The 15279-nt window shown below is 44.0% G+C and overlaps 1 protein-coding gene across 2 annotated transcripts in view; it reads right to left on the bottom strand.

Moving 5' to 3' along the window:
* Positions 1-4686, bottom strand: part of UGGT1 (UDP-glucose glycoprotein glucosyltransferase 1) — a 75463-nt gene extending 70777 nt beyond the window's left edge. For both annotated transcript variants that reach the window (XM_083178434.1, XM_083178435.1), the window contains exon 1: positions 4529-4686. In XM_083178434.1, the coding sequence (XP_083034560.1) occupies positions 4529-4629 (101 nt within the window). In that variant the 5' untranslated portion in view covers positions 4630-4686. The remainder of the gene's footprint in view (positions 1-4528) is intronic.
* Positions 4687-15279: the final 10593 nt, after the last annotated feature.

Here is a 15279-nt window from a genome sequence, read left to right as displayed (position 1 = left end):
TGGGGGTTATTCAGACTCAATCGCATTGCTGCGAATTCAAAGGGCGAGTAATAATCAAACAACTGCGCATGCGCAAGGCTCACACAGTGCGCGTACGCCAGGCCAACCAGCTATAAAATCCAGAATATTTAACCGCTGCTCGTACACAAGATGTTTGACAGGAAGCCGGCATTTGGGGTTGTAACTGGACATTTTCTGGGAGGGTCAAGGACAACGCGGGCATGCCTTGGAGTCTTAAGGTAAGACGTGCCATGTCAGCTACGGCCCCGACCAGCCTGTTTCTATTGTGGCCGCCGACTACGTCCTAGGCTACGCACAGACTGATGGTGAGCAGCTTGCGCATGGATTTGCTGCTAATCGTCAATTAGCATAATTTACCAATCCTTGCACAGCAATTTGCAGTCTTGCACAGGGCGGGATTTCCCTCTAGCTGGGGGGTGATTACCTGATCGCAGGGCTCTGCAAATTAGCAGCCCAGCAATCATGTCTGAATAACCCCCTATTTACAGATGTAGCCACGCTCACTGTGATGCGGCCTCTACCGCCCGCTTGGAGCAGCAAGTCGCACTTGTACTTGGAACGCCGCTCTGCCAGATAATGTATTTGTAATGTGTGATTGGTGCGACTTCAACCTGCGTTCATTTCGATACACCTGCAACATGGGGGAGGATAGATGCGGCTGGGAACATCTGTACCATGCTCTGGGATAGCCACGACTAAGTTTTATGCAGTGCTGGACAGACTGGACAAGTACCTTAATCCCCTGGCACACAGGAGGGGGGGGGGGGGCAAACAAACAATATATATATATATATATATATATATATATATATATATATCCTAATCCTTCTGTAGAAATGAAGTGCTGTCTAGGTGACCTCAGAGTGCATGGTTGTTCTAGACCAGTGGTTCTCAAGTTCGGTCCTTAAGTACCCCCAAAAGTTCACATTTCTAATTATTTCACTTGTGATTCTGTGTGGAGACATGGAAACGTGCACTGTTGGGGGTACTTAAGGACGGAGGTTGAGAACCACTGTTGTAGACTGCATACTCTAGAACAGGACCTCTCAAACTCGGTCCTCAGGACCCCACACAGCTCACGTTTTCCAGGTCACCCAGCAGGTGCACAGGTACATTCATTACTCACTGACACATTTTAAAAGATCCACAGGTGGATCTAATTATTTCACTTGTGATTCTGTGAGGAGACCTGCAAAAGATGCACCTGAGGACCGAGTTTGAGAACCTGTGCTCTAGAAGACCCAATCCTCGAGAGGTGACAAGCACAGGATTGCATCACAAACCTTTGGTCCTGATTCAGGTCCCCTTACTGAAGCGGCACATGTGGTAAAGTACTGGACATTGGTACACATGCGCCGCTTCAGTAAGGGGACCAGAATTAGGACCCATACTGTGCAAGTGTAGATTGGATCTGCAATGTCAGCAACATTACGGCATTGGAAAAGTCAATGAATGATAGTCTGATGTCATTTGGGAGCTGTGACGGCCTGTTCCCCGAACTGGAGTAGGGTTGTCACCGTTGATGAGGGGGCATGATCTTGGTCCAAAGATGGAGATTTCCTGTTCTCTTTACTAGATGCTGTGGCCAGCTTTCATAACCCCATGGGTCACACAGCCATCCAATGGTATTGCAAATGATACAGTGTTACGTCCTAGGACTGAAGCCCCATACACACTGGACGAGTCTAGCCAGAACGGCCGGGGATATGGTCGCTGCCATGCGTACGGGGCGGCTGTTGCCGGGAGGTCACTGGTCCAGTGGCTTCCCCCAGCCTACTCTCGTTTTCATCAGAGAACATCGCTGGACGCTGAAGAAAATGGGACACCCGTGTGTACAGAGCTCGACACCTCCTGCTGTATATTACCATATTAGTGCCATGCTGCTGCTTCCATGTACGCAGCAATGATAACTCTTCTGTCCACATCTGAATCAGGCACCCAGGCACACACACATACTGACTGCTGACAGTGACTCTCGGAATCCATTCAATCAGGATAACTACAGATGTGTCCTAATGCATTAGGCCTCCATATGCTACGTACTGCAAGATGCGAGCGGTCAGTTTCAGTGGCATCACTATGTGGATAAGACGCACAAGCAGATTCTACTGATTAAAATTATATGCAGCATGCCTATATTCTGTGTGCAACTGCAGCTGAATCTGCATAGAAAAACTCTCTAGGAAGACACTGTAACATAGAATTTTGTATGATGATATAGCCGCAGTTGCACTCAGAATTTATCTCAGGGAAAAATGCACAAAAATATGGCCGCCGTAAATGCGCTCATGACTAGGGGCAACTAGAAGGGCGGTTTGACATGATTGCAGCAACGATGAGAGAGAGAGAGAGAGAGAGAGAGAGAGAGAGAGAGAGAGAGAGAGAGAGAGAGAGAGAGAGAGAGAGAGAGAGAGAGAGAGAGAGAGAGAGAGAGAGAGAGAGAGAGAGAGAGAGAGAGAGAGAGAGAAACACATCTGTATGTAGGCACTAATATAATAGGCAAAGATCAAGTTTTGATGGTTCCAATCAGATGTATGAAGGTTTCATATAATGCATAGGGGTGCTCAGGCTGGCAATAAATCTAATTAGCTTAGTCTGTAATTACTCACATTATTAGCATTACACATTGCACTGAGCAGTTTGAAAATACACACTGTGCCCCATCAACGTCTACTAGCGATCACACACACACACACACACATTAGGACGGATGTAATGACGCCTAAGTTCGGCGGCCGTGTGGAATGCTGGCCGAACTAGGACGTTTGCATGGTTTTACCTTGTAAGCGATTGACCCTTTAAAAAAGGGTCACTACATCTGGCCCATTGGGCCCACATATGCTTCTAACACAGTGGGCCTCATATTGAGCTAGACATAAATACAGCTTTTCCACCTTCTGAAACCCAAGTTGCTCTATAGGGGGAAGAGTGAATGTAAAAGGCTTTACAGGTTTGTTCGTTAGTAGACGATAGATGGAAAAAAACAATTTAAATGGCCAACGTTCACATTTATCATCAAACTGTCTAAAATCTTGTGGTCAAGATCGGAAGTTGAACTGAACACCGCTGTTTGATTGTTTGATAAAAAGCCCTCTTTATATGTTTTATAGATTATTCTTTTAGTGTGTATGTATATGTATTTTGCATAATACTAATATGATTCAATTTTGAGCTAATTTTTTATAGGTGGCAGCCCAATTTAAATCTTCATCTGTAGAAATAAATTGTTTGTTACTTTTTATTGAAACAGTCTCCATTTTATCAATGTGTATGTGCATTCATGGTTAGAATTTATTCTATATTAGCGCAGTTCCCTCTTCCTTTTGGATAATTGGTATTTTCCTGTGTGGATTCTGGGTCCAGGATTATTCCTGGCTCCGGATAGAACACAGTGTTTTTGTACAGACACTGGTACAATTAGAAAACTGCTGCTCATATTTATATCTAAATATACTTAATACCAAAATTATTATAGCAACTGGTATATTAGCACCCAGTCGGCCACTGGCTTCCAGGGGTTGAATATTTGCACAGACCTGATAAGAACCTGAAAGAGCACCACAGTATTGAAGGAGTCTGATGAAGATTGGAACTGTGTTCGAAATCATACATCAGATCCAAAATGATTGAACCGCACCATGCACTGTTATGCTCAATCTGAAACTTCATGCAAATTCCTTTGTGAAAAAATACAAATTGTATGAATCTATAAGTAACTATGTGGCATGTGCAAGGAACACAATCCCACAGCGACAGTATCTTTCAACCTCTTGACAGATCGAGGACGGGACAGCAACCAAAAAAAAGTACTGTCCTGCTGATATTGGGACAGATGGGAGAAAAGGTGCCAATACACTGGTATGGCCATTTTTCACAAGATTTTGACCCACTGGGTTGATAAATCCTGTGTAAAGTGACATATCATATGTGACTTCTCTTCGATTCCGATCCGTGGCCCAGTGTGCATCGGATCGAATATTTAGATCCTCCTGGCTTCAGCAAGGACCCGTCTCACAGCCATGACTGCGATTGCACATGAAACACTGTATGCAAAAGGACCACATACGATGCATCGTATGCAATCCTAGCCGCAGGGAAGCCCGGCAGGTAGTTGCAAGGCTGCATGCAATACTTCAGCTTAGTGTATGGGCACCTTAAGCATACTCTGGGAATATCTACCTAATGCGATTCTAAGTCAAGCCATATGGCGCAAAAACACAGGCATATGAGGGAACATCTGCAGAAAGAGGGGTACACCAGCATGGCAAGTGATGTGCTTACCACTCCCTCTGCAGTCCAAGCTTACAGAACTAAATTAATTAATGTTTCCTCCAGCAATGGTCACTGCATTGCTACTGCCTGCATTGCACCCGTTCTATGCCAGTGACTGCAGCCACACAGTTTATACATGCACCGGGCAAATACAGGGAATGTAGACAGAGCAGCACAATACAGTTAATATAATAACCACTGATTTGTTTACAAGAATAACTACCCCATACAGTACCTTCTGTTACCGGTATCCTTCCCAAAGAAGCAGCAGCACATCGCCCCAGCACCGCTTCCGCCCTGGATGTGCCGGTGACGTAATCCACAGTGTGGCGCCATCTTTCTTATGGGCACTTCTGATTTAGTGACTTATCTACGATAACTACGTTACCCGATAACCGTTCTGTTTCATTTCCCTTGTGATTCTGTTCAGAGTGGCACCTGTCGCCAACTTTTACTTTGTAAATAGAATAAATGTTTAATAGGGCACGTTTCCCTTACCAATGATGGCGCCGCGCGTAGATGTGATGACGAGCCAAATAGTCAACGCTAGAGGAACAAACTGTTTCGCTTTCTTTTTAACAAAGGAAGACATCCGGTATATAGCAAACGCACTTTAAATGTCCTGTACTTTGTTCTACAAGAAAATGGCAACCTCTCTGAACTTAATACTTTAAGTGGAAACAGCTTCTGTTTGGTTTTATTGGTTTGTAGCCAGAAGTTTGCGGATAAGTATTTCCGTATGAGCATCGGGAGTAGAGCATTACCTTTCCATTTGTTAACTAAGCAAATTTCTTACAGTTTTAGGTATATGTCTTATTATTTGCATTTCCGTCGATGACATTTGCAGCTTAAGCTTACTGGAAGTATATCTTAGCCTTTGTATAATGCACTAAAATAACTTTTTTTCATTTTTTTTATTTAGTGCATATTGACAGATAAAGAAAAGACATCACCAAATTGTGGATAATCAACTGTAAAAACCAGGAATAATTTTGTGAATAATAAGGTGTAAGCTAAAATAGTGCCATCTTTCACTGGGGTGTGGTGTATGAGGTCGACGATGTCTACGTCAACCCCAGTCGACAAGGGTTGACAAAAAAAAAGGGTGAAACACATAAAGGTCAACATGACATATTTCATATTTTCTTATATCAATGTTGACTCTTGAGCATGTCGACCTCTTGCTTGTATCAACCTTTGACCATGTAAACCATATGTATGTCATACTTGCCTACTTTCGAAAACTAGTTTCAGGGAGATTATAGTTGGTAGCAGAATTTTGCACAGTGCCCCAATGAGGGGGCGTGTCATGCTCCACCCAAAGGGCGTGTCTAGTTCCATATATGGAGAGATTGTGAAAATAGATTGTCAACGTGGCACCTAGAAACTTGGTTGTGTACTCTTACATCTGAGAGGAATCTTTTACAATTACTTAGAGCCAAATGTAGAGGAGCTCCAAAGCAGTTACTAAAGTGCTGGGAAATGGCGCTGATGATTCAATGTAAATGTATCTATCTCTTACTCCTTTTTCCCACAAAAATGTAACAGTGTAATGTGGGCTAGGTGAAATGAGGGAGATTGCTAGACTAATGAGGGAGAGAGGGAGATCGCTGCTATTTCAGGGAGTCTCCTGCAGAATGCAGGAGGGTAGGCAGCTATGATGTATGTTGACCTATTAACTGTCAACCTAGACATTTTCTGGTTAAACTGCATTCTGGGATTCAGCAAAACGCATTATGCTGCTGTCTGAGAGGCTGTGATATGCTGCTGTGGGTGAGGATGTGATGCTGTCAATCATGCAGCAATGTGTTGCTGTTATGTGCTGCTTTTGTTGAGGCAGGGATGGACTGATGTCAGTGAGGCCAGATGGGCTGTGGTGAGTGAGGGGTAATGTGCTTCTGTCATTGAGGAATCGATGTGCTGCTGTCCATGGTCTCTTTGGGCCTTATTTTGGTTCATTCTTTCTGACAAAATCCTTCTTAGATGGACAAAACCATGTGCACTGCAGGGGGGGGGCAGATGTAACGTGTGCAGAGAGAATTAGATTTGGGTGAGTAATTTTGTTTCTGTGCAGGGAAAATACTGACTGCTTTATTTTTACACTGCAATATAAATCTCACTTTGAAGTAAAACCCCACCCAAATCTAATTCTCTCTGCACAAGTAACACCTGCCCCACCTGCAGTGCACATGGTTTTGCCCACCTAAGAAGGATTTTGTCAGAAAGAATGAACCAAAATAAGGCCCTTTGAGTGATGCTGTTGGGTTTGTTTACAGATGGTCATGTGACAGTTGTATGCAGTTCAAATGTGTGGGTATGTTAGGAACTGTGCAGTCATTAAGAAATAACACAATAGCTTTTTTTTTTGCATTAAATTGCCCTTCTAGTCACGCCAAGTCAGAAGCGCATGTCTGTATTCAGTGTGTGACTGTGGCTGTATCTGCATACAGAATGCACCGTTACACCGTTTAACATAAAAAAACTGTATTGCACTTTGCACAGTTCATCTGCCAGATTTTCTGCTGCATTCCAAAAGTTACTGAGCAAACCCTTGGGGCCAAATGTAATGCTGCCCGAGATTGGGGATGTACGGGATACCGGACGAACTTGGATGTGTTTTTAAATCGGCAATCACTTACAAGGACAGCAGTACATTTGCCCCTTGGTTTTTGTTATAATAATTATTATTGTTTGATTGTGTCTGGTGCTGGTGCATTTACAATTGGTTTGAAGTTTGTGGGCTTCAATTAGCAGTCACCTTCAGCCTCCTCTTGTGTAGAGCCTATTCTGTGTGTATTCTCTGTAAAGGTATCTTGAAATAGCAAAAAGGTATAACATCTAGGGCTGTATGTAATGAGTTGCGAGTCCGGCAGCTGTGAGGGCAGCCACCCAAACTCAAAGGTTTTTGTTTTTTTTAAAGGGCAATAACTTACAAAACATAACTATGCCTTGAAAATGACTGACTTAAAAAAAAAAAAAAACACTCAACGTTCAGCTGGCATCCCACACGGCCGCGGAACTTGCAACCCATAACATCCCACCCTTAGTGTGCTCTTACATTTCCCAACATAACATCCAGTTGTCCTCGGCAGGAGGTCCCAGAGGGCAGGTCCAAAAAGCAGGACAGCAGCTGTACGCAAGGCAGGATAACTGCAGGACTGATGAGCACATTGCGGCATGCCAAGCACATCCAGAACAGGCAATGCTCCAAACCTGTTTTCGCAACATGTTATCACCGTACACCTCGACAGTATGGTGATGAATTTCAGCTGCTGATGTGCCCATTAGATGCAGAAATTGGATCACACTACTCACCTCAATGGGCGGTATTCAATGTGAATACCTGCGAGGTGCAGCGAATCCTTTTTAGGATTCGCTGCACATTCGCCACGTTCCGGAGCCAGCGGGCTCCGGTATTCAACGTGTCAGGGGCTCGCTGCACCTGACAGGCGAATATGAGCTCCTGCGGCGAATGCCGCAGGGAGCCTGAGGAGGGTGCCAGGCAGAGAGATGGAAGTCTCTCTGCCTGCCCCTGAACGTTTGTGGGGGGCAGGTGGGCTCCCCGGGTGCCAGGCAGCACAGGCTGCCCCCCGGGGGTGCCAGCAGGGGAGCGTATATTCACTACAGACGATCGTAACGATCGGGTGCAGTGAATATATGAATATGTAATGAGCGGCTCGGCTCCGGCGCACCCTGCTGGCTGCTGTGTAAAAAAAAAATATATATATATATATTTTTTTTTTAATTAAATATATATTCATGTGCTTACAGCACATGAATAAAAGTAGCATGCCCCTCCTCAGAATAAAATTCCTGATTTTTTGACACCAAATGTAAAAAACAAAACACTTTATTTTAAAAGTTCACATTCCACTTCTCCATAAAAAGATAGCGATTCCTACTCGGTGAATCATGGCGAAAAAACCTTCAAATGTATTTGCCATGTGGTCATTGAATAGGGTGATTCACCGTTTTTGTCAAAAATTCGCCAAACAGCACAAATTCGCCATAAAAACATGGCGAATCAGGCTCATTGAATACCGCCCAATGGGGTGCCGAGAATCCCCGCGACCCCCCCCCTCCCATGATTCGCCGCAACCCCCGCCCCGTAACCCCCCCTCCCGCGATTCGCGGCACCCACCCCCGCGACCCCCCCTCCCGCAATTCGTGGCACCCCCCCGCGATTCGTGGCAGCTCCAGAATTAAATTGCACATGGAAAACACTGACATGGCTATGGTCGACAATGAACACCTTTCTGTGTTGATTTTTTCTTGTGGCGATTCGCGTCACACCCCCCCGCACCCCCGCAACCCCCACTCCCGCGATTCACGGCACACACACACCCCCCCGCGATTCTCGGCACCCCACCCCGTGACCCCCCCTCCCGTGATTCACGGCACACCCCCCGCGACCCCCCCTACCATGATTCGCCGCAACCCCCGCCCCCGTAACCCCCCTCCCGCGATTTGCGGCAACCCACCCCGCGACCCCCCTCCCGCGATTCTCTGCAATCCCTCCCCTCCTGCGATTCGCAGCATCCACCCCCCCACAACCCCCCCTCCTGCAATTTGCGGCACCCCCCGCGACCCCCCCTCCTGCAATTCGCGGCACCCTCCGCGACCCCCCCTCCCGCGATTCGCGGACACCTAAGTTGCAATACAGGGCATCTTTCATACAATTCTAACCATATTTCTCATATACAAACGTTCACAAATTAAGGGGGCGCAGCCCCTTACGACGGTGTGAAGAGCGCCCGTAGGGCGCGATGAATCACCTAGTATTCATATATTCACTGCACCCGATCGTTACGATCGTGTGTAGTGAATATACGCTCCCCTGCTGGCACCCCCGGGGGGCAGCCTGTGCTGCCTGGCACCCGGGGAGCCCACCTGCCCCCCACAAACGTTCAGGGGCAGGCAGAGAGACTTCCATCTCTCTGCCTGGCACCCTCCTCAGGCTCCCTGCGGCATTCGCCGCAGGAGCTCATATTCGCCTGTCAGGGGCAGCGAGCCCCTGACATGTTGAATACCGGAGCCCGCTGGCTCCGGAACGTGGGGAATGTGCAGCGAATCCTAAAAAGGATTCGCTGCACCTCGCAGGTATTCACATTGAATACCGCCCAATGTGTGACCATGTTTCTGCCAGCCCCGGCATCTTACAGATGGGACAGTATTACTGAAATGAGGCACAGTCTAATGGCCTTGAGGGGAGCAGTGGTCAACCAGCTCCGGCCTGGCAGGAAATTACAATGAAATATGTACAGTGCTGAAAACCACTTACAAACAGTAGGCCTGATTCTGCTTCACTCGGAAGGGGGCGAATTCGGTGTATTCGGAGTGCCCCTCCCCTATTTGGTGGATTCTGATGGAAATAAACCTCAGTTTAGACAGACGTTAACTTCCAAAGGGGAGAGAAATCATTCCACCGTTGAATGATTTCTCTCCCCTTCACCACATGCGAGGGGAGGTGTTCACGTACAGTACATCCTCTTGCATGTTCCAGAGGCAATTTGGGCAGGTGGCGTTAAGCCGTAGCCTAAGCAGCGAACGACCGCTGCTTAGCGAGTGGTCCTGAATCATCCACAAAATGTCCTACTAATAATAAACAAAGAACATTACACACACATGAGCTCTTGTTACCTAAAGCTGGATACACGCTATATCAGGCATTCCCAACCATGGTCCTCAAGGCACACCAACATTGCAGGTTTTGTAGATATCCAGGCTTGAGCACAGGTGACTTAATTAGTATCTGAGGGATTCTGATTAAACCATCTGTGCTGAAGCCTGGATATCCCTATAACCTGCACTGTTGGTGTGCCTTGAGGACCGTGGTTGGGAATGCCTGTGCTATATCAACCATTTACTCTCAAAAGCTGGAAAATGGACAGAAATCACCAGACTTTTATTCCAAAAAGTTAGATTGGAAAGATAATTAATTAATGATGATTAATGAACAGTTTCTTATATAGCGCACACATATTTCATGGAGCTTTACAGAGAATATTTGAACATTCACATCTGTCCCTGCCCCAGCGGACCTTACAATCTATATTCCCTACCACATGTACACGCACACACATACATTCTAGGGTTAATTTTGTTGGAAGCCAATTAACCTACTATTATATTTTTGGATTGTGGGAGGAAACCGGAGTACCCGGAGTAAACCCATGCAAGTACGGGGAGAATATACAAACTCCGCACAGATAATCTTATATGGTGTGTGTATCCAGCTTTAGTTATTGAACCCTCATATATACTACTGACACATTGCAGTGTTTCTTGGCTATTTACATGGTTTGTAACACTGGGGCTTTCTTTGTTCGATGTTTTCTTGGATGAAGTTGAACAATGAAGAATGCAAAACTTAAGTATGATATACAATTATAGCACTAACACCCCTATCAAGTACCACACGCTGGCATATTCCTACATAGGGGAGAAGCTAATCCCTCATTATGACAAATAAATACATCTACCCCTCATTTACAGACAGCTTTGTATTTCACCTTGTTTATATGATCAGTATTCATTATTATTATTTTTTTTTAATAGTTTTTTATTTGATTTTCAATATCTCAATACAAAAATACACATAGATAAAAATGAAATACCTTATACATACAACACTAAACATACATGGTCTGACTCCATATTGCACACTAAATCTTGATACATTATATCCAGATACCCATCCCCACATTGCAGCCTTATAGCTCTACATCCAAGGAGATTTTACTTTCGTGGTATACTTCTGTCCATCACAGAAACAGAAAAATTCTTACACATTTTCTCCCTTCACCTATAAGCAATCATAATAACTATTACGCATGTGAAGTTTTAACCCTTTTAACTTTTCTTCTTCAGAACTTAAATATCTATATATCTTATATGTTTTTTAACCCCTTCCCGACACATGACGTATATATACGTCATGAGTCGGTTGCGGGGGAATCAAGCCAGCTCACGGAGTGAGCTGGCTTGAAAGAGAGCAGGTAATGGCTGTATATTACTGCCAGGTACCTGCTCTCACGGCCACGAGCGGCGAGTTCGCCGATCGTGGCCGTTTAACCCTTTAAGCACCGCTGGCAAAGCGCCCGCAGTGCTTAAATAGCTGATCGGAGGGGGGGCGCCCCCCTCCGGCGCCGATCGGGGCCCCCGCGGCGAGATCGGAGGGTGCCGATCGGTTGCCATGGCAGCCAGGGGTCTAATGTAGACCCCTGTGCTGGCCATGTCAGCATACCTATTACATCCTGCCTGAGGCAGGATGTAATAGGAAGTGCTGAAAATCACTATGTTCAGCCATAGAGCTCTATGGCTGAACCTAGTACAGGCGATCGCGCCCCCTAGTGGTCAAGTACACTAGGGGGCCTTGTAGTAAAAGTAAAAAAAAATAAAAAAAATAAGTTTAAAAATAAAAAAAAAATAAAAAAATATTAAAAGTTCAAATCACCCCCCTTTCCCCATTTCACAAATAAAAATAAATAAAAAATAAAAAAATTAAACATATTTGGTATCGCCGCCTTCCTAAAAGTCCGATCTATTAAAATATAACATTAGTTATCCCACACGGTTAAAGGCGTAAACGGAAAAACATTCCCAACGCCAAAACTACGTTTTTTGGTCGCATCGCCTACCCAAAAAAATGTAACTAAAAGAGATCAGAAAGTCGCACATATCCCATAATGGTATTAATTAAAAAGTACACTTCAGCCCGCAAAAAATGAGCCCTCACCTAGGTCCGTAGGTGGAAAAATAAAAAAGTTATAAGCCGCAGAACATGGCGACGCAAATTAGAAAAAACGTAACATTTTCTATTTTTTTTTTTAGTGGTAAAACGTAACGAAAACTATATAAGTTTGGTATCACCGGAATCGTAACGACCCATAGAATAAAGATAACCCATCATTTTAAACGAACTATGAACTCCAAAAAAACCGTAACCAGCGCAATATTGTGGAATTGCGTTTTTTTTCCTTTTTACCCCACATTGAATTATTTCCTGATTCCCCAGAATATTATACGGTATAGTAAATGGTACCATTAAAAAGTACAACTTGTCCCGCAAAAAAAAAGCCCTCATGTGTCTATATAGCCGGAAAATTAAAAAAGTTACGCTTATTTGAACGCGAGGAGGAAAAAAAAAAAATTAACAAAAAACGCCCGGTCGGGAAAGGGTTAAAGTGATACCTGTGCATATTGTTTTTATCCACCAGAATACATTTATCATTCCCCTTTCACCTGTACCCCTCATTATGTCTTTTACACCTCTGAGTTTTTAATACTTTTTAACTTTTATTCTTCAGTACTTAAATATCTATATGTATATGTGTCTATCTTTTATGTTTTTTAAAGTGATACTCTGTGCATATTACTTTTTATCCACCAAAATCGATTATCATTTCACTTCTTTTACCACTAACACTTTATATATCCAAAATCTGTGATATAATGTGCATAGTCTATTTAACTATTTTACCATCACACTTCTATTTTTTTCATAATTCCCTACTATATTTACCATATATTAAATCATATCTAATTTCCATAATAAACAGATCTAGACCAACATCCCCATATTCTATAGAACTTTTCCATACTGTTTCTTACGAGATAGATCTCTTGTTCGTTTTTAAATACTTAATTAACAAGGCGGATCCAGTCCTTCCCTGCCGGCACCTTATCGGCCATCCAGGTACGGGCCAAGCATACCTTTGCCAATGAGGTTAACACAATTCCAAGCTTCTTCATATCAGCAGGAATCCCACCATCAGACAAAACTCCCAATACCATAAAACAAGGGGAGAATGCCTGCTGCGGGAAGCCCAATTTACCCATAACATCTTGTACCTTAACCCAATATTTTTGAACTTCACAACATTTCCATATTAAATGCCAAAAATTGCCAGCCATCTGTTTACACTTAGGGCATGGGGAGGGTTCTTTACCTGAGAATTTACTTATTCTTTGTGGGGTTAAATATGTCCGTTGAACAATATTATATTGTATTTGCTGTATTCTTAATGAGTTAGTGGAAATTTTTATATTTGCCAGGGCTATATCCCATTCCTCCACAGTTAACTCAGGTATATCTATTTTCCATTTATCAATGAGATTATTAAGCCCATCCTCATGTATTTTACCCATTATCTGTTTATACAATTTAGCTGTGTTCTTTTTATTATCAGTTTTTTTGGTACTTGTGAGTTATCCGGGCTGCCGATTTCTAAATCGGGTCGGATCGGGCACATCGCATCGCATGCGACCATCGGATGCAATGCGATGCGATGACCCTATTTTTCCATAGGAATCAATGTTAAAATGGACTGAGTCCATTTTAACATGGAATTCAATGGGAAAAAGGGGTCCTTTTCATACCCCTACTATCCAAGTGGGCATGGAGTTGGATATAAACCTGTGGCGAGCGTAGCGAGCCACCGAGCCCGAAGCGTGGCGAGCGTAGCGAGCCCCGCGAGGGGACACAGAATACCGTCCCCTCGCGGGGCTCGCTTCGCTCGCTACGCTTCGGGCTCGGTGGCTCGCTACGCTCGCCACAGGTTTATATCCAACTCCATGCCCACTTGGATAGTAGGGGTATGAAAAGGACCCCTTTTTCCCATTGAATTCCATGTTAAAATGGACTCAGTCCATTTTAACATTGATTCCTATGGAAAAATCGGGTCATCGCATCCGATGGTCGCATGCGATGCGATGCGATATCGCATCGCATCTGATTGTATGCCTTAACTTAAGGCATACAATCAAAAAATCGGCAGCCCGGATAACTCACAAGTACCGTTTTTTTTATTAAGATCTTTACTGGGCTATCCTGGATCTCTTTTCCTGCTTTTTTAATATAGTTCTCTATAGCACTTTTTAACTGTAAATACCCGAACAATTCCTTAACTCCCCACCCTAACTCTGCTTGTAGCATATTAAAAGGTTTCATTCTATTTTGTTGTACTACTTGTCCAATGGAATTTATGTCAAGTTTATACCTCAATTGTTGTAGTTCTCTTTTTTGTAAGGTATCTAATGAAAAAATGGCTGTATCTGGATCAAGTCCCTTATATCCATATATATCCGAGCCCCACTTCCATACTTTAATAGCTTGATTTACTAAATGTGGATGTTTTTTCCGGCATCGGGACGTTAGGATAACCTGAAGAGATGAACAGCCTGGCATAGCGTGGTCTATCATTTTCACTAATTCTTTCGTTTGACCTTCAACCCTTAACCACTCCCATAGATGCCCCAACTGAGCCGCTATGTAATATATTCTAAAATCCGGCAATGCCAATCCTCCTTTATCCCGATCTCGGGTGAGTACATCGTATCCAATCCTGGGAATCTTATTCCTCCAGACAAATGAGGTTAATATCCCTTTTAATTTCCTAAAGATTGCGATTGGGATATATACCGGGGAATGTTGTATAGCGTATAATATCTTCGGAAGGATTATCATTTTTATTAAATTAACTCTACCTATATTGGTCAGAGGTAATTCCATCCAGTTTTTACACTTTATCTTAACCTGGTCAATCAAGGGAAGAAGATTCAATGCGACGTACTCTCCCGAGTCAGTCGATATATTGATACCCAAATAACAACAGCTACTTACTCTAGGAATATCGATATTTATCTCATAGGATTCCTCCCCATCCTCTAATTGAGCCATAAGGAGATGTGACTTCTCTTTGTTAATCACTAGACCGGAATAAGTTCCGAACTCTTGCAGATAGGACAATATTCGGGGGAGGTCCCGCTGATAGTCCGGCATGCCTACCAGCAAATCATCGGCATACAACGAAACTAGGCCCCCCATCTCTCCCTCCCCCCCCATCGGGCGAGTTAAAATATTCTCTGAGCCTACATGCCACTGGCTCAATAGCCACTGAAAAGAGGGAGGGGGAAAGTGGGCAGCCCTGTCTAGTTCCCCGCTTTAAAGGAAATCTATCCGAGACATACCCATTGATAGAAACT

This window comes from Crinia signifera, chromosome 3, assembly GCF_055691185.1.
Source record: "Crinia signifera chromosome 3, ASM5569118v1, whole genome shotgun sequence".
In the NCBI taxonomy this organism is placed as follows: domain Eukaryota; kingdom Metazoa; phylum Chordata; class Amphibia; order Anura; family Myobatrachidae; genus Crinia; species Crinia signifera.
This window is presented reverse-complemented; position numbering and strand designations above follow the sequence as displayed.